The sequence below is a fragment of the Lissotriton helveticus genome, chromosome 3_2, assembly GCF_964261635.1.
Source record: "Lissotriton helveticus chromosome 3_2, aLisHel1.1, whole genome shotgun sequence".
NCBI classification, from domain to species: domain Eukaryota; kingdom Metazoa; phylum Chordata; class Amphibia; order Caudata; family Salamandridae; genus Lissotriton; species Lissotriton helveticus.
This window is the reverse complement of record NC_136062.1, coordinates 47710104-47728555: the sequence shown is the minus strand read 5'-3', so window position 1 is coordinate 47728555 and position 18452 is coordinate 47710104. Positions and strand designations below refer to the sequence as shown.

At 41.4% G+C, this 18452-nt stretch overlaps 1 protein-coding gene across 2 annotated transcripts in view; it reads right to left on the bottom strand.

Annotated features, from left to right (window-relative positions):
* FBN1 (fibrillin 1) overlaps nt 1–18452 on the bottom strand; it is a 713526-nt gene that overhangs the window by 63568 nt on the left and 631506 nt on the right. For both annotated transcript variants that reach the window (XM_078684805.1, XM_078684806.1), the window contains exons 46-50: nt 8808–8924; nt 8218–8346; nt 4008–4127; nt 2544–2669; nt 1177–1326 (exon numbers count right to left, since the gene is read on the bottom strand). In XM_078684805.1, the coding sequence (XP_078540931.1) occupies nt 1177–1326; nt 2544–2669; nt 4008–4127; nt 8218–8346; nt 8808–8924 (642 nt within the window). The remainder of the gene's footprint in view (nt 1–1176; nt 1327–2543; nt 2670–4007; nt 4128–8217; nt 8347–8807; nt 8925–18452) is intronic.

Genomic DNA, 18452 nt, shown 5'->3' with positions numbered 1-18452 from the left:
CGCCATACATCCTAATCTGGGCCTAAGTGTCAAATCAAAAAAAAAATTACAAATTGTAAAAGAACTGTACTGTACCATATTTCTTCTTAAATATATTGTAGTAGTGTACCGCAGCATGAGATATCACTAAGTTTCTGAGTCTTTTAGCTAAAATAAATACTGAATGTATTTTCATGAAATAGCAAAAAGGATCCTTTCCAGACCATTATCTATATTCCTGACAAATTTCATAAAATCCGTTCAGCTGTTTTACCGCTACATCTTTCTAAAAAGGTCTACGGAAAATGCATTGGTGGAAAAACATGTTTTGAGCCCGCTTCTTTTTTCTTTGCACCCCCATAACTAATCACCCTGAAACTGTATCATCTGCCACTGAAGACAAAGCAAAAGGTCTGCAAAGTTTTGTGGACATTCATTGAACAGGTAGGTGCACAGTTATTACTGATCAATATCTGGAGTATATTTCGCCATCCTTACAGTTGCTTTACCCAGTAGTCCATTAAAGGGAGAGATAATGAATTAAAAAAATAGTGTATCATTTCAGTCCTCTATAAACCTCACTGATCCTCTCTTTCGCAAGGCTGGCTGCCAGTCATGAGTCACAAAGGCAAACAGTCGTAAATCATTGATACACATCACTTCTAATTACAATTAGAGTGGATGTCCTTCACAACCTGTAATAACTGTGATTCAGAATGTTTTATTTAATGCCTTTACTGAGTCAGAAAGGCTTTGCTGACCCATCAAAGGGATTTATTACATATCCCTATACCCTTTTATGGAGACAAACCATGTGACTTTGTAAATCATAGGTTTTGTGACTGGAAAAGGCTTACTACATGTGAACTTTAGGGCACTAATAATAAGACCGGTTTGTTCATGATCTCTATTGTTTTATTTGTGCATTACACTAAACCAGGGGCTCTCAAACCTTTGATTCATTTGTCTCAAATTTTCTTTAGTAGTTAAAATACAATAGTGATGTGACAGTACTAACTCCATTTTCAACATGACTGTATTTTGCAAGTGTTACAAATTGATTGAACTGGCCTCACTGTGCGAATCTATTGTAACATTCTGAGGGCCCTGCTGGAATCAACTCAAAGATATGAGAATCCCTGGTCTAGTACCCCTCTCATTTCAGACTACAGTGAGCACCATCTATCTGCAACTTACCATCTCCTTCAACTGGGCAGATCTCACATGGATCACCCCAGCCAGCACCATAGATGGCACAGCAGCATTCCTGTTTGGTGTGGTTTTTGGGTTTTGGTGAAGAGCACCTTCCTTCATCGAACTTTGAAAAGCAGAAGCTTGCTCTTAAGTCTGCAAGAAAATAAAATCATGTTTACACACTCTTTACCACTCTTTATCACAAGTTAATTAATAGAATAACAAAAGAACTCAATACAGCCAATATGTATCATCCTACTCATCACCAAACCAGGTGGCATTAATTTTCGAGGAAAACAATAATGAACGTATTCCGTGAAACCCACTGTCCCTAAATCGGAAGCAATCTGGCACTCATCATGGCTTTTTGTTTCAGATTCGATGAAAGTCATCCAGAGAAAAAGCATGGCGATTTTCACTGTATTGTTAATTTGGTATGAGTCTGATGACGTTGTCAGTTCAGATTTACTGTATGGTGAAATATTAATGTATTTTTACAACTTTATATTTATTAGGGAAAAGAATGTATACTATTTCATGCATTTGTAAAAGGCATTTGTTTTACAGATTGTGCAATTTTGAGTACAGCATATGTTTTCAAAATCATATAAAAATAAAAGTAATATTTGTATGTATTTGTATTAATTTCATTTGAATTTTCAATATAAACTGGAAATACTTTGTAACATTTTAAAAACGTTTTAACATTAAATGTCTTGAAACCCACAAATTAATTGCATACCTTTTCCACCAGTTGGGATTATCTGACTGAAAATTAGTAATGGTTTTATACAGATAATACTGTTTGGTAAAAAAAGAAAAAAAATGCTTTTAATCTTTTCAGCTAGAAGTGAAGCTCAAATACTTATGTTTTTAACTTGTTTTACATAATTAGTCACAGTAGGCATTTTATAACCCTTTTACAAAATAGACCCGTGTACCGAAAAAGGAGGGCACATTTTGTTGTGTTTTAAAAGTTTACGTTGTGATTCCACAGACAATCTTCCTTGGTCAAAAATATAGAAGAGTCAGTTATGAAGCAGGTTGTGAAAAAAGTATATGTTTTTCCACAAACAATAACATCTTTTTGTGCATTTAGCAATGGTATTTAAGAATTTTAACAAGTATTTGTGAAAAGTGGTTTACAGTTTCACAACGATTTCCAACCTTCCAACAATATATAAACAGTTCTCATGAGTGTCTAAGGAAATTAGGATCAGTAATAAAAAGACCAGAATTACATTTGGAGCTTTTTTTTATAAACACACCAATGTTTGAGAAAAATGTGTAGAGAATTTTTTTCCAAATGAGTGTACTTTATATTAATAAAGGTGGAATTGCATATCAACTGTAGACACATCACAACTTACCTATGCATCTTCTGCCAGTGGACGATAACACAAATTCATCAGGACATAGGCACAAGAAGCTGCCAGGCGTGTTGCTGCATGTGCCTAATGCACAGATGTCTGGTTCCTCTACACATTCATCAATATCTAAGTAGAGGAAAACACAATGGAAACAGGCAAGCAAAATAAAATGAGTCAGTTATCTTATACTAGATAAATTACCAATTGACTTGTCTAACTACATGCATTGAAATTCTGTCTTACATAGGATTTCTTGATATTTATGCGCTCAGAAACAAGGTTAGAGTTTCCTAACCTAAAAAATGTTTACACAATCTTTGTTGTAGAGCACCTAAACCACAAATGTGAGACACTGTCAACAATTCTCTGATCCAAAATTGTGAAAACTCCCTCACAGAAAGTAGTTCATGATCACTGCAATTTTCCAACTTCACTTAAACAAAGTTCTTTATCAGAGTCTATACTGGCGATGTGTGAAGCAAAATGAAAGGTATGAAAATTGCATTTGATTGTCTACAAAAGCACAGCACAATGAAGAGTGAAAGGAAGTCAAATTGAGGAAAATGCATTGGGTGTACAATTGGGAACAAGGAAAACATACAGCTAATTCACTATAGCTACTGTGTGAAATCTTGTAATCATTAACAGCCAGGAATTGGTGCATTAACTCAGGCAGTTGTACACCTAACATGACAAAACATGATGACCTGTGTATGTTCTTTTATTCTAAAACCCATGTGGAGCTCCTTGCGTGGCACTCAAGCTAAAACAGTAATGCACTAATAGTCATTACTTTTATAGGCCAAATATATTTTTTATATATCTTACTCCAATACACGTCCCATGCCTGCTAATGCTTGACCTGTTTCACAAGAGCTTGTTAAAAATAATAGATGTGTATTATGCACTGAACAGTGACAGTCCACCAAAAGGGAAATCTACAATCTCTGAGTATTAGATGTAGTCAAGTTCAGCATTTCCTGACATATCATTCAGTGAATAATAAAATGGCAGTGCGTTCGTAACACACAGGCGAATACACTTCATATCTCAGAACTAACTCTGCTGGAATTTTTAAAGTAAACTTAATCAACTTCAGTTCCTCCTAATCATCTGTTGTGATGAATTTCTGTTCCATTTTACCTGTCACCACAGAGTTACCATAGCCATATTCAAGCATAGCACCTATTACCCTATCCAATTTTCTTATACTATGTTTCCTTTGTGCATTCCTTCGCATGATGGAACATTTATATGTGTTTCTCTCATACAGAGTCAACTTGTGTGCTGTGTCTATATATTGCAATTCTCTTACCTTGGAAAGTTGCTATTTGTTGACAAGTAAGTACTCTGTTTTACTAGACACTAACAACAACTACAGGAACCTGACTTCAATCGGACTACGGATAATGACAGTTCTCTCAATTGCATTAATTTTTAGGTTTGGTAATATATTAAATATACCTTCACAATTGTCATTCTGCAAAATGTATCCAGGAGGGCAGATACATCTATAAGTACCATCCAGATTCTGACATGTTCCTGGGGCACATTTTCCAGGCTCCACTAAACATTCGTTGATGTCTATAAAAACAAAACGCTGATTAGAATTCTATACTTTGATCATGAGAAAACTGAGTAATGTTTTACAATCTAAGGACTAACATGCATATTTTTATTTCTGTTTTTGTGTAGGATGAAGACAGACTGTTTTCTATATTACAATATTTCAAAATTAGGCACTGCAAACCATACTCTCATTTTTTGTGTCAAAAACATCTTTCTAGACTCTGCCCATACACCATTGTCTTGTAGCACCAAAACCCAAACCAGCATATGAACTGAAAGTACAGTTTGATATGTGATTCTCCCCTCATAAAGGGACCGAAGTATAAGAACCCCAAACAGAAGTTGATTAATTAGCAGGTCCATGAGCCATAAGTACCAATATTGTGGCTCACTCAGATCAATTCAAGTCAATTCAAGTCAAATCAAAAGATCTCGATTTTGTCTGTTTGGCCATAAAAGAGAATTAGACATGATACAAACATCCAGCTAATACATAATACAAGTCTAAAATCCATATACGAGGGATAAAGTGCATTAGAAGGTGAAGCTGCATTGTTAGACAAAGTAAAACACAGAATAAAACCAAATAGCAAAACATCCTAAACATTACTTTGGGAACAGTTTGCCTATGTGTAACAATGTGGGAGAGTGAGCCACACCAGGAATCAAGCCTTCCATGGTTTTCCTGCATTTCAATGCAGCTTTAAGGAATGAGCTACCCCTCAAACATACATCATGGCTGTTCAGCAAATGAAGATAAAATAGCGCTTCTCTACATTTCCGGTAGCCCGATGACTTTAATAAGGGTTTCAGAAAGTGTTGAAACAGAGGGTTAAAACATTTGCAGAAGAAAGCAAAATGCTACAAAGTTTGTTCTGCTAAGCCATCAAACGGTCAAGACAGAGTGGGACCCCCCGGAGTGCTGCTGTCCTCTCAGAAGCACAAAAGCTGACATACTGTTTCTGCTTTAAAGCGGAAAAGAAGAGATCTCTACCAGGGCGTAAGATCTAGGGTCAGGTACATTACAGGTTCAAGAGACACCAAGGACATATAATACCCCACACAGAACTCTTACTTAATTCAATATGAAGACTTTTTATTGTACAAAGCTCTGAGATATTGTGCCTCCCTAAAGCAGCAATTCATTCACACAGCCGAGCATATAGCAAGCTGCCCTAGATTCTTAGCTAAAGTTGCTCTTCTGGTAAATTCTAGACAGAAATCAAAGTCCCTAAAAGAGACACCATTGGAGCTCCAACAGGCTGAACAATAAGAGCATGTGCTTCATAACCTGCAAAAGACACTTGCATACCAGCCTTGTTTAAGGAGAAAACAAGACCACATGGGGGGTGGGGGGGGGCAGGATAGCCATTGTATTTAGAGACCCTATCAAAGCCTCCCTCCTTGACCAACTATGCAACGATAAGATGGAGAGGAGCTTTAATGTATCACCCCCGGGGTCACTCTCCAACTCTGTCCCTCAACTTATGGAGCTCATCTCCCCACATATAATCTCAACCAAGAACTTTCTGCTTCATGATGATTTCAACGTGCATAGCAAAAATCCTGATAATCTAGAGGCTTTCACACTCCTAACGGACTTGGCCACACTCAATTTAACTAAAATAAATGATGAGCCTACTCATTTGGAAGGACATAAGTTAGACTTAATACTAACCAACTACCTTAACATCTCCTATAGTGCTACTTGCCCACTAACATGGTCAGATCACTCTATGATTGAGTTTCAATTAATGGTCCCAAGGAACGTACTGGTCATATACCACCTCTTAAAAGGCGGTACAGACAATGGCACAAACTCATGCCCACCCACTTTCAAGAAACTTTTGTCCCACCACAAAACTCTGATTCGGATAGTGTTGAGATGTGCCTAGCCACTTTTAATGCCAGTCTGATTTCCACGGTAGATCGCCTAGCCCCCCTGAAACAGTGCCCTCCCCCCACTAAACGTCACCAGTCTACTTAGTATACTGCCACTCTCCAGTCTGAATAAAGTCAGTGCGAAGAACTCCAACGTCACTTGAGACGCTCACACGACCCGCAAGATGAAGTAATATTTAAGAATGCAATGACGCAGTATCACAAGAATCTGAAAAACGCAAGCAAAACTTACATTGCATCACAACTTGAGCAGGCAGGGAATATGCCTAGGCCACTCTACCAGATTTTAAAAACATTTACCAACCCCAAGGCCTGTAACACCGAGGATGCTCCATCTCAAACCTTGTGTGATAACATAGCAAACTATCTCACTCACAAAATTGATGTGATCTACAACAAAATCACGTTGGCCAATGGTTTTCAGACAGGCCTTAAGTTTGACCTTCCTCCAGTTACTCCGAATGTACTTACGCTAGAGGATTTCCCGACACTTACATCTGAGAGGACAGAAGCTCTAATAAAAGTCATTAAGTCAGGGTCCCCTATAGACCTAATTCTGGCCCAAACCGTCTCCTTTTTGTCCAAACAACTTGCCGGCCCAATTTCTTCAATCCTAAACAGGTCTATAAAAGAAGACACTCTCCTACTAGAGTGGAAAGCGGCACAAATCCTCCCCATCAGGAAAAATCCCAAAGCCCCTATAGAGGACGTATCCAGTTATCGTCCCATTTCCTTGCTCCCCCTAAAGAGCAAACTCCTGGAAAAACATTTAAATATCAATCCTCAAATTGTTTGGATGCCTCACAATCGGGGTTCTGACCCAGGCATAGTACGGACTCTGCGCTGGTGGCAGTTACTGATGGTATCAGGATGCTGTTGGATAATGGGCAGGAGGTACTTTTGGTGCTGCTTGACCTGTCCACAGCATTCGATACCATCTCCCACCAGACTTTACTTAGGAGATTAAGGAATATAGGCATCAGAGGGAATGCCCTGAAATGGATGACTAACTTCCTGTCGGAAAGCACTCAAACCATCAACTTGGGCCCTTTTCGCTCACAGACCACCAGAGTGACCAAGGAAGTTCCACAGGGCTCTTGTTCGAGCCCTACTTTGTTCAAAATCTGTGTTACTCCCTTGGCAGGACTACTGAGGAAGTTAGGATTCATCCCCATATCCTACGCAGAGGACATCCAACTTCTACTCCCATTTGACAAAGCCACACCAACATTCAGGCTACATTTTCGGAGGGTATGAAGGTCGCCGCGGACTGGATGAGGGATAACTTCCTACAGCTTAATGCAGGGAAGTCTGTAATAATGCTGTTTGGAGAAGCAACGGTTAGGTGGTCCCCTAGATGGTGGCCAGAGGAACTAGGCTCTGGCCCAAGTCCGAAACAGGTAGTAAAAAACCTAGGTGTCCGAACTGACCATAAACTTACTCTAGGGGAGCATGTCACCACTAACACCGGCGCTTGCTTCCACAACCTTATTCTTCTCAGGAGAGTCTTTCCCTTTTTGCCACTCCGCACAAGGAAAACCCAGATCCAGGATTTAGTATTAAGCCATCTGGACTACTGCAATGCTTTGCTGATCTCAGCCAACAAAAGCTCTTTGAGTAAATTGCAGGGAGTCCAGAACACAGCGGCCTGCCTGGTGCTCAGTGTCCCCCCTAGAACGGTGTCTCTTTCCCTCCTGCAAAAACTACACTGGCTTCCGGTTCGTAAAAGGATCAGGTTTAAGATCTGCTGTATTGCATTCAAATCCATCAACAACTTGGGTCCCAGCTACCTAGAGGACATATTTGTCAGGTACCTTCCATCCAGGCTCCTTTGCTCTGGGTCTAAGGCACTTCTCCATGTCCCACACTTCAAAAAATCCGCTCTGGGTGGCAAAGCCTTCTACCACCTAGCCCCACTTTACTGGAATCTACTCCCTTTCCAGTTACGTCAATGCATGGACTATCTGGTATTTAGAAAGCTGCTAAAGACTACCTTGTTCTGATTTACTTCACCTTAGTTGTTCCTGGCAGTCTTAGCGCGGAGATACCCTGTTGGGGTGATTCGGGAACTTTACAAATCAAATAAATCAAATCAAATTCAAAGGTACCTTTTATATTTCCAGTTACGAAATGCTAATATATGCATCCTTTAAAGGGCTGATGAACATTGTTTAGAAATATATGGCATCATGGATTGACTTACCAGCGCAGGTTCTTCCATCAGGAGCCACCTCGTAGCCCTCGTTACACAGGCACGTGAAAGATCCGTCTGTATTTATGCAGCGGCCATTCCTGCACAGGAGTCCATTTAGAGTAGAACATTCATCCAGATCTGGAAAAACCAAATGATCAAGTATTATGTGCAATGACCTCGCAGGGGTGCCATGACCATAATGCATGAAGGAATAATGCCCTCTGGTTGGGTAGTAAGAGACAACCACACTTGGTTTAGAAAGACCCCCACACAATCCTTAGCTCCAGTGCAACTGCACCCACTGCCTTCTCTATAGCTATACCGCTAACCGAATGCTATAAATGTTAACTTCTTAATATAAAACAGTATTAAAACACAGAAAGAACACCAATCTTAGTAAAAACCTGTCATCATCAAGGAAAAGTAATATGCGTAGTTATTCTGTTCTTTTTCTGCTCCTCACACTTATCCTTCATTCTGAGTATCAGTCAGACCTAGCACGCAAAGGAGCATTCTCAGATCATATTTGATAAATAATGCAATCATGCTGAGACTCTCTATGAAAGAGAGCTTTTGTACACAATACAACAGCACTTTACCTATGCAGTCATTGTTATGGGACAGAATGAATCCATCAAAGCAGCGGCAGTTGTACGAACCAATGGTATTTCGGCAAGTTCCATTTCCGCATGGATCTCTTTCGCATTCATTGACATCTAGAACACACAGAGTACACGCACATTATGCACTGATAGAGGTAAGCATAGCAAAACAGCAGATCATATTTTTATACATAGCTATTGAATTAGGAAGAGAATCTTGGTCATGGGTAAAGGTTAAGAGCCATACGGAAAACAGAATCAACTAGAGTTCATTTTATGTGTAACCTTTAATCTCAAAAGGAAATAACATGCCCATACCTAAATTTGCAGTATATTAAGACATTGAGCGCTGACATAAAATGTAATGTGGAAGTTATTAAACACACATTCACCTCTTTGCAACCAAGAGATGAAAAAGACCTAGAATCTGAATCTTGAACTTTGATTCAGCTGGCAGCATTTTAGTACATCTGGAGCTTTTAGTACATTTACTGTGCATTGGGCCGGTTTGCACAAGTGGCATCTCAAGCACTCGAGGTGTCACTACTTCTAGAATGCATCTGTGGAAAATACAAGCCACTATTGTCGGATGTGCACACTGCCTATATACGTGCCTTCTTCTAGCCTGCCACAATACATTGATTCAGAAAATCAACACTGGATGCCCGGATCCACCCTGTCGCCCATCCAAGGGGTCAGAGAGCCCTCCAGGATAAGTTAGGGTACAGGCCGGCTGCTACTGAATCCTCTCTCACTAGAAGGAGTCTGTGGCTACACATGAAAACACATTGATGTACAATACCTTTCCTCACTGATTGGTGAATTCCTACAATCATCCATCGGGCTAAAAATGTGTGTGTTAACTAAGCTATAGAGAAATGTGCCTTTTACCCAAGTTACCATAGCCATATTCAAGCATAGCACCTATTACCCTATCCAATTTTCTTATACTAGGTTTCCTTTGTGCATTCCTTCGCGTGATGGAACATTTATATGTGTTTCTATCATACAGAGTCAACGTGTGTGCTGTGTCTATATATTGCAATTCTCTTACCTTGGAAAGTTGCTATTTGTTGACAAGTAAGTACTCTGTTTTACTAGACACTAACAACAACTACAGGAACCTGACTTCATTCGGACTACGGATAATGACAGTTCTCTCAATTGCATTATTTTTTAGGTTTGGTAATATATTAAACATACCATCACAATTGTCATTCTGCAAAATGTATCCAGGAGGGTATACAGGCTCCTCCCTCAGCCTATTGAAATGGGAAACTGGTTCACAAGAGTAAAGGGCGCACTTTCCTCTTCAAATCAATGGCAATCCCAATCTACAGCTCAGATCATAAATCTGCATTAAGCCTGTCTTGATGGAACTGGTGTTATTTAGATTCTGCTCCTGAGGATCTGTCCTGGCTTCTTCTCCCACTGCTTCTTTCCTTGGAATCCCTGGCAAGCGCTCGATCCAACCATCCTCTGTACGCGGTTGTCAGGCGTTGATAGCAAACTATCTTTTATACGTTTTGGTTTATCCTGCACTATCCAACTAACAATGGCTTCACATGTGGAACTTTAATTTGCTCTAAGGTCAATATCAAGTAGCTATATTGAAAATAGCATATTTGTGACACTAGCTAGAAGACTTTATAGCTACTGGAATTTAGAGAAAATAGGACAAGGTTTGGGTTGACCGATAGAGTAGGAAAACAATTTAGTTAATGAGAATTGCTAATTATGAAGGGTGTAAAGCCACTCTAGCTGTTCATGGAAAAGCCTGAATTCTGCAACCAACCGCCAACACCAATGAGTAACCCGTATGTATTGAACAATCTATATCCTTCCAATGTCTGTCCCACCTCTTCGAAGAAAGTTACTTGACTTACATGGTTCAAAACAATTTTGCATTCGCAAACAGTGCGAATCAGTAATTTCCGCCGTTTGCGAATGCAAAATAGCCTTTCAAGATGTATGAAAGACTTTGTAGTCGCTATTTTAGGTAATTGCAAAAATAGTGATTACCTAAAATTGTGAGTATAAATAAGGAATTGCAATTTGTGATTCCCTTAGCACATGTAACAAGCATTTTCTAATTGCAAACTGTGCATTTAGGAAAATGCCATTCCCATCAACTTGATGTCGATGGCAACCATATGCAAATTTAGAAAAATGCACAAAATTGAATTTTTCAAAATGCCATTTTGTGCACACATGCCCCTAGTGCATGTATGAGCTTTACATGTGCACATTCTTTTCCTTTTTCAAGGTGCTTCAGAGGGGCTTTAGGCCCCTAGGCACGCTTGGATTTGTATTACCTAATTTACAAATGCTAACTAGGTAATTGCAAATTATCTAATGCAAAACCATTCGCACCTATGCGACTTTGGGAGTAGTATTCCCTAATAGTAATTACCTATCCATCGAACCACTATTTGGTAATATTAAGGAACCGATAAATCTTTGGTGATTACTTACATACATAGCATTTTTCGATTACCAAATAGCAATTCATCAAAAATCGCTATTTGGTAATCGCAAGCTGTCCTCCATCAAACATTAATTAATGCATTGTCATTTTTGATGGAGGACAAAACACACAGCATTTCACAAGAAGCTGTCCATTCTTTGTTTCAAGGGATTGCATACTTGGGAACAGACAAAGGGACAAAATACATATCAGTAAAGAGACGGGCAAACAAGAAGAAAATGGCAGGTCATGTATAGAGGAATATTTGCATATGCCTCTATTGTGTTCTGAAAGACATTCAAAGGGAGCAGACCGAGGTTCCACCTTGAGCAGAAACACCAAACAACGTAGGTGAAGAGTGAGAGGGCACCTTGTCTGAAGAACACTGGTGAGGATAGCCTGACCTCCAATGTTTGAGAGGATGTTTATGAGGCAGTTGTATTTCAGAGAAGTGTTTTTTCAAACTGTGCTAATGAACTCATTTCACCCAACTCCAAGTTATGTCATGGTATTTTATGTTAATATTGGTCATAAAGCACGTTGTAACCTAAAAAGCTATATTGGTACTCAGGTAATAAGGCTAGCAAAAAATCTGCATTATTGTGTAAAAAAGCCATGTCTTTAAGAGTGTCACCTAATCTTACACGATGGAACTGAGGAAGAAATGAGCACCAGGAGACCTTAACTTATAAGCTGCAAGATAATAGTGAAACTTTCCTTTGCAAATAGCAAGGATCCCAGCCATGAAAAGAGTGATGCACAAGGCAGAGATTGAAAAGGCATCCATTTGGAGATGGGCAGCCAATGAAGAGTATTAAGACATCAATGGCCACTGTAGAGGCAGTCTCAATGCAACATTCTGAATGCGTCGGAGGTGCGCTTCAGCAGCCCAGAGGAGAGTAGACAAATTAGGAGTTAAGGTATACTAGGTGGCTAATAATTGTCTCCTAAACCCTAGCGGTCGAGCTTGTAATGGCAAAAATGGTAGAAGGACAGCTTGCCGCCGAAATGAAAGTCTAAATTGCACGCTACTGCTGACAAAGGTGGTAAAACAACCAAGGAGGTTTGACAAAAAACAAGGAGAAAGCTTGAGGAGAGTCATGTCCAGGAAAATTCAGAACCTCTGTCTTGTCTGCACTGAATTTGAAAGAACTGTCTGTCAATCTAGAGGCGGCTGCCAACATGCAGTCTTATGATAAAAGACATGGATCAGCAACAGTGTTGACTGTGGAAATTAAAATCTCACTGTCATTCACATAGCTCATGAATTTGATACTAAAAGAATGAATCAACTCGGCCAAAAGAAGGACATACACATTAAAGCAAAAAAACTGGCCGACGGGACTCCCTGCTGTGGAGCCTTAAACACCAAACAAAAAGGGGGATAGTGACCCACTTGTAATCTGGATCCAGGATAAGAATCAAATCTGATGTAAAGCCAATCCCTAAATGCCGGCCTCAGCCAACCTGATGGACAAATTTTCATGGGAGACTGTTTTGAATCTAGCAGAGATGCCGAAGCAATTCCGTCCCATGAGAAGGACGAAAGCCCGATTGAGCCTCATCCAGACTTATTGTTTAACTTCAAACGTCAGGAAATATGCCTATTTGTAGCTTAATTGCAACATTTTCCCGGGTATGGTAGAACAGAAAATAGAGCGGTAATTGCTCATACTGGAAGAGTCGACAGCTGGCTTTTTTGAACAAGCATCCCCTTCTTCCAGACATCCGGTGCATAAGCTTTCAAAATCAATTTGTTACAGATCTCCAGAGGAGGTTGTGCCAATCAAGCTACTGGTAACTTCCAAATGGCTGACGTTATTCGTATGAGAGGCAAACCCAACGAAATACACTTCGATTACTCTGTGAGATCCTCCAGAGTTAATACATCAAATTACAAAGGCAAAGAGCCACAGAATCAAGACCCTACGTAAGCCGCCCCGTTCTAACAACACTGCTTGAAGAAGGTTCAACACTATTCAAATCTTATGGATTTTTTTCTGCTCAAAGGTCAGAGTGGAACAAGAAGAATCAGTATGAGCAGAAATAATCTTACTAACAAACAAGTTGGCCTAAATTATTAGCAGTAACTTTTTTAACTGATTCTTGACTTTATCCTTTTTTTAATTTTTTATTTATTTGTAGTTTTACAAATTGTTAACACATTTCAATTATGCATACCTTTGCACAACCATTACATTGACTATATATTGTGATATATCTCGAGAACTTAAGGCAATAGCATTCTGTACTGAACCTGTTCACATACACAACACATACCAGCAGACTGTATGCAACCGGCCCCAACCCACCCTCTCTTCCTAAACCACTACTTGTGCTTGTAAATATTGCCTCAGAGGCCCCAAATGTCTTTGGTCGCGAGGCTGTGGTATTTCCTCCACACAAGTCATTAACTGCTCTTTGCAGTATACCAAGTCTGTTATCCAGTCATTAACATTGAGAGCTTTCCTACTACCCCATCTCATCGCAACTCGTCGTTTGGCCAGTAGAAGGGCGATGGATATCAGCTTGCGGCTTAACAATGACTTAAGCCTTAACAATCCTAGAAGACATAGTTGAGGAGTGTTGGTTAATGATTCTGAAAGCATATCTCTCAGTACCTTCAGCACCTCACCCCAATAGTTCTTTATTGTAGTACATGCCCATGTTACATGCTACATGCAAAAAGTCTGCTTACACAGCTGCGCAGGGCGTACATGTATCATTTTCACGGAGGCCATATCTATGCAGTTGCACTGGGGTGTAGTACGTTTGCTGCAGAAATTTAAAATGGATAATGCGCAATTTACAGTTAGGCATGAGCATCTAGGTTAGTGAGCAGCTGGAAGTCCAGTCTTCAGCTGATAATGGTGTGTCTAACATGGTATTCCACTTGTCCATCGCTTTTTTGGCTTGCCTGTATTCCTCTTGTTGTGCAGCAGCATAAGGTTTAGTGACAAGGCGGGCGCATGTAGGTGCTTCCAGCAGTACCTGCAAGGTCAAAGTGTTTGGGAATGATATATGTACGTTTTTAATCGCCAGGCGCAGTCTTAAGTAGGTGAAGATGGTCAGCTGAGTAGTCATAGTGTCCTGGACAATAACTGGGGGATTCATGGAACAGGTCGCCCATAGTGCACAAACCAATTTCAGCCAATATTGTGCTCACTCTCTGTTCGTGTGTTACGGATATATTCGGGTGTTGTTCTAGTGAGAGAGCTGGGGCAAAGAGTGTGAGCTTATGGGCTCATCTCCCTAGTGCTCGTCAGGCCGCTATAGTGCTTTGAACCGGTTTTATCTCTGTATGGGCTGCCCCTGTGGCTGCTTCTGGAATGTGAGCAGCAGGGGGGGATAGGATCCGTAATGTCATTCTTAATCGCAACGTGTGGGAGGTAGTTATGCGGGTGCAACCAATAGTTTGCATAGTGTGCCTGCGTGCACAGATAATATAATTGTAGATCTGGAGCTCCAACTCCCCCTTTGCTATAGGGGCTCTTTCCAGCTGATTCGCGCTTGGTGGCCTGCCCAAATGAGTGCATTAAGCTGTGATTGTAATAGATGAACCAATTGCTGCGTAAGGGGAATAGGGATGGGAAGGAATAGGTACAAGAAACACGGCAAAAAGATAATTTTTGGAATCACTATGCGGTCCGCCAATGGCAGTGATAGTCGGATCCAGCGGGTCATCTGATGCTCTAACTTAGTTAGAGCTCTTCCATATTTTACCGGGCCACCAGCTCTGGGTCTCTGTGTACCCAGATTGCTAAATTTGTAACCGGGTCTGATTGCCAAAGCAGTGGAAATTCCAAAGGGAACTCCGTGGTACAGGGCGTCAGTGGGATGACCGCCGATTTGGACCAATTTAAACATAATCCAGAGTACCTCTCAAATTGGACGCACTCCCTTAGCAAAGCATTATGTTTTCTTCAGGGTTGCGAACGTACAGAGCCATGTCATCAGCATATAGTGATATTCCTATAGGCTGTGTCTGGAATTGGAGTGCTGCAGCACCGTGGCGCAGCCGTATTATGCATGCCAGGGGTTCAAGAGCCAGCGTGAACAACAAGGGTGATGGGGGACAACCCTGCCAAGTTCCCCTCTTGATACTCAGAGCATCCGTCGTAATGCCATTCATCTGTATTCTTGTATCTGGTCTACTATATAATAATTGGATCAAGGGGAGATAACTCTGTGGGAACCCCAATCGCCAGAGGAACGTGAACATGTACGCCCATTCAACATTGTTGAATGCCTTAGAAGCATCAAGTAACACTGCCGTGACGGGCAAATCTGGATGAAGCTGGTGAAAAAAGGAAAAAATTGTGCGCAAGTTATGAGTTGCGGAAAACGAAGGGATAAATACTGATTGATCTGGTAGGATTAAGTGCTGCATTAGGAGTTGCAATCTAGTGGCCCGTATCGTAGATAAAATCTTAGCATTGGTATTGATGAGTGAGAGAGGTCTATATGAGTCGCATTGATCAGGGCATTTATCTAGTTTAAGGAGTGTTATTAGCAAGGCCTCTCGTAGGGTTAACGGGAGTGCGCCTTGCTCATAGGCCTCCGTATACATCATGAGAAGATGGGGAACCAGAATGTCACTGTATTCTTTATAACATTTGCCTGGTGGCCATCCATACCAGGTGCTTTTCCATTTGGCAGGGTCCTTCTTGCTTCCTTACCTTCAACCCCAGTTACTCGGTGCATAAAGTATTCCCTTTGCACATCGAACAGCCACACTAAGGCCACCTCCTCCAAATAGTCTATGGTTTCATTGTCTGGGGCAGGTTGTCGAGAGGCATAGAGCTGCCTGTAGTAGTCTGTGAACACTCTTGCTATTGCCGGCATGTCGTAGTGCTCGCCACCCTGAGCATCCACTATCTTTACTATGTGTGTTGTGGTGCGAATATGTCATAGCCGCACTGCAAGCGTGTGACCTGGGCGACCCCCTTCCCCATATCTGCGTGTTGTGTACCTACATGATAGAAACCTGACCTCACTTTTTGCGAACCTTGGTATTTGGTCATTTTCTCCCTAATTGTAGCCAATACAGTATCCGATGTTTGCACATGCTCTCTTTCCAGCAAACAGATTGTCTTTTCTAATTTTGCAAGTTGCTGGCGGATGTCCCACAACATACCATTTTGCTTACTTATGCATGACCCTCTCACTGTCACTTTGAAGGCTTCCCATAGTGTTAACGCGCTTGAGACTGATCCTGTATTATATTTAAAATATTCCTTGATGGCCAGGCGTATATCAGCATTAAAAACCTGGTCTAACAGTGCCCCCGCTGGGAAGCGCCATGTAAATAGTCTAGGTGTATGTGTGTGGAGGTCCAACACTAAGCGGACAGGGGCATGATCTGAAAGGGTTTTGGACAGGTGCTCCACAGTGCGCATCCATGTGCTGACCGACCTCCTGTGATGACAACCAGAAGTCTATCCTAGAACATGTTTTATGAGTGACTGATGAGTGTGTGCCCTCCCGTCTCCCCAGATACCTTAGCCTCCAGATATCAATTAAGTTCTGCTCCTCCATGCCTTCCCTGAGTACCCTAGCTTCTTGTTTGCCATATCTATCGTTGTTAGTCGACCTGTTGAGTACTGGGTCTAAGCAGGTGCTAAAGTCCCCAACCCACACTATTACAGCTGGAGGTAACTCATGCAGCCGCATCCATATTTGAGCATAAAAGGTTTGGTCATCCATGTTAGGACTATAGACGTTAATAATTGTAAATGTCATCCCACTAAAGACACCCTGCACGGTAATGTATCAACTGTAAAAGTCTGAGCGAATGGAGCAGTATGAATGGAGTGGTTTTCCTGACCATCAATAATACCCCCCCTGGAATATAATGAATATGAAGATGCAATGCTTGTGGATGCCATCTAGCCCCCACCTTAAGTGCTGTGTGTGCTGGCCGCCAGGTGTGTTTCTTGTAGACATGCCACTTCCATTCCATGTCCGTCTAAATAGGCCACTATCTGCCTAACGTTTTGTGTATTCTTTAGGCTCTCTTATGTTCCAAGTGAGTAGGGTGAAGGGCCTACTGGTCAGTGCCATTGTATGCCCTAGTTAGCTTGATCTTTTGGTATGAAGGTGTTTGTATGCTAAAGGTGAACAGTGTCTCAAGTACAACATATCGACTGGTACCAATTTGAACCATACCCTGTCCCAACAAGAACTCTCCCTCCTCCCACCACGATTCCCCAATTGGATCAGAGACATGCCCCTCCCTTAACTCAATTCCCAAAACTTCACGCACCCCTCCCCCCTACCATTTTATTTACAGGTTGTGACGCGGGCCCGCCTAATCAACAGCTTTAATGCGCCATCAGCACATGCCTATATATGTTGCATGTTTACCTTTCCCTGGGCTAGGAACGGTGGCACTACCCAGGCCTTGTATACTCTGTTATAGGAATTACATAGTTTCTGCAATAATAATTCTTAACTTTATCATCATAGGATTGAGAAGTATACAGTTAGGTAGGCCGTTCAACAATGCACTGTCTTTATCTGGATCCTCCAGACCTGAGATGTGGCCTGAATCATCCTCACCGCCTGTGGGTGTTTTCCGCTGACTGCTCGTTTTGGCCCTATGTAGCAGAAACTGCTGTGCATCTTTGGGGTCCCCAAAGATCTTGGAATTGCCATCAATGGTGATTTTAAGTCTGGCTGGGTATAATATAGCATAGGCCACTTTCATATCTTGCAGCTTTCTCTTTACTGGTATAAACTTATTTCGTGCTTCCTAGACTTGCGACGTGAAGTCAGGGTATATAGAGGCTTTCATACCTTTGTAGCTGAGATTTCGCAGTTCCCTGGTTCGGTGTAGCACGGTGTCTCTATCTCTATAATTTAGGAGCCTTGCTATGATGGGCCGAGGTCTTGCTCCCAGCAGTGACTGCGGTGCCAGTGATCTGTGTGCCCTTTCCACCACACCCACCCAGCAGCTCAATCAAAAGCTTTTGAACAATACCTGTATTCGTGGTCTCCACAACACCAAGTATACGGAGATTGTTGTGCCTACAGCACGGCTCTAAGCCTTGGTCTGTATCACCGCTAGGGCCTTCTCCAACTTTCGCTGAGCCTCCGCCGTGGTATTTTGAGCATTCTTGGTGTCTGACACCCTACGTTCTTCCACCGTATCAAAGCATTCTTTTCTGACAGCC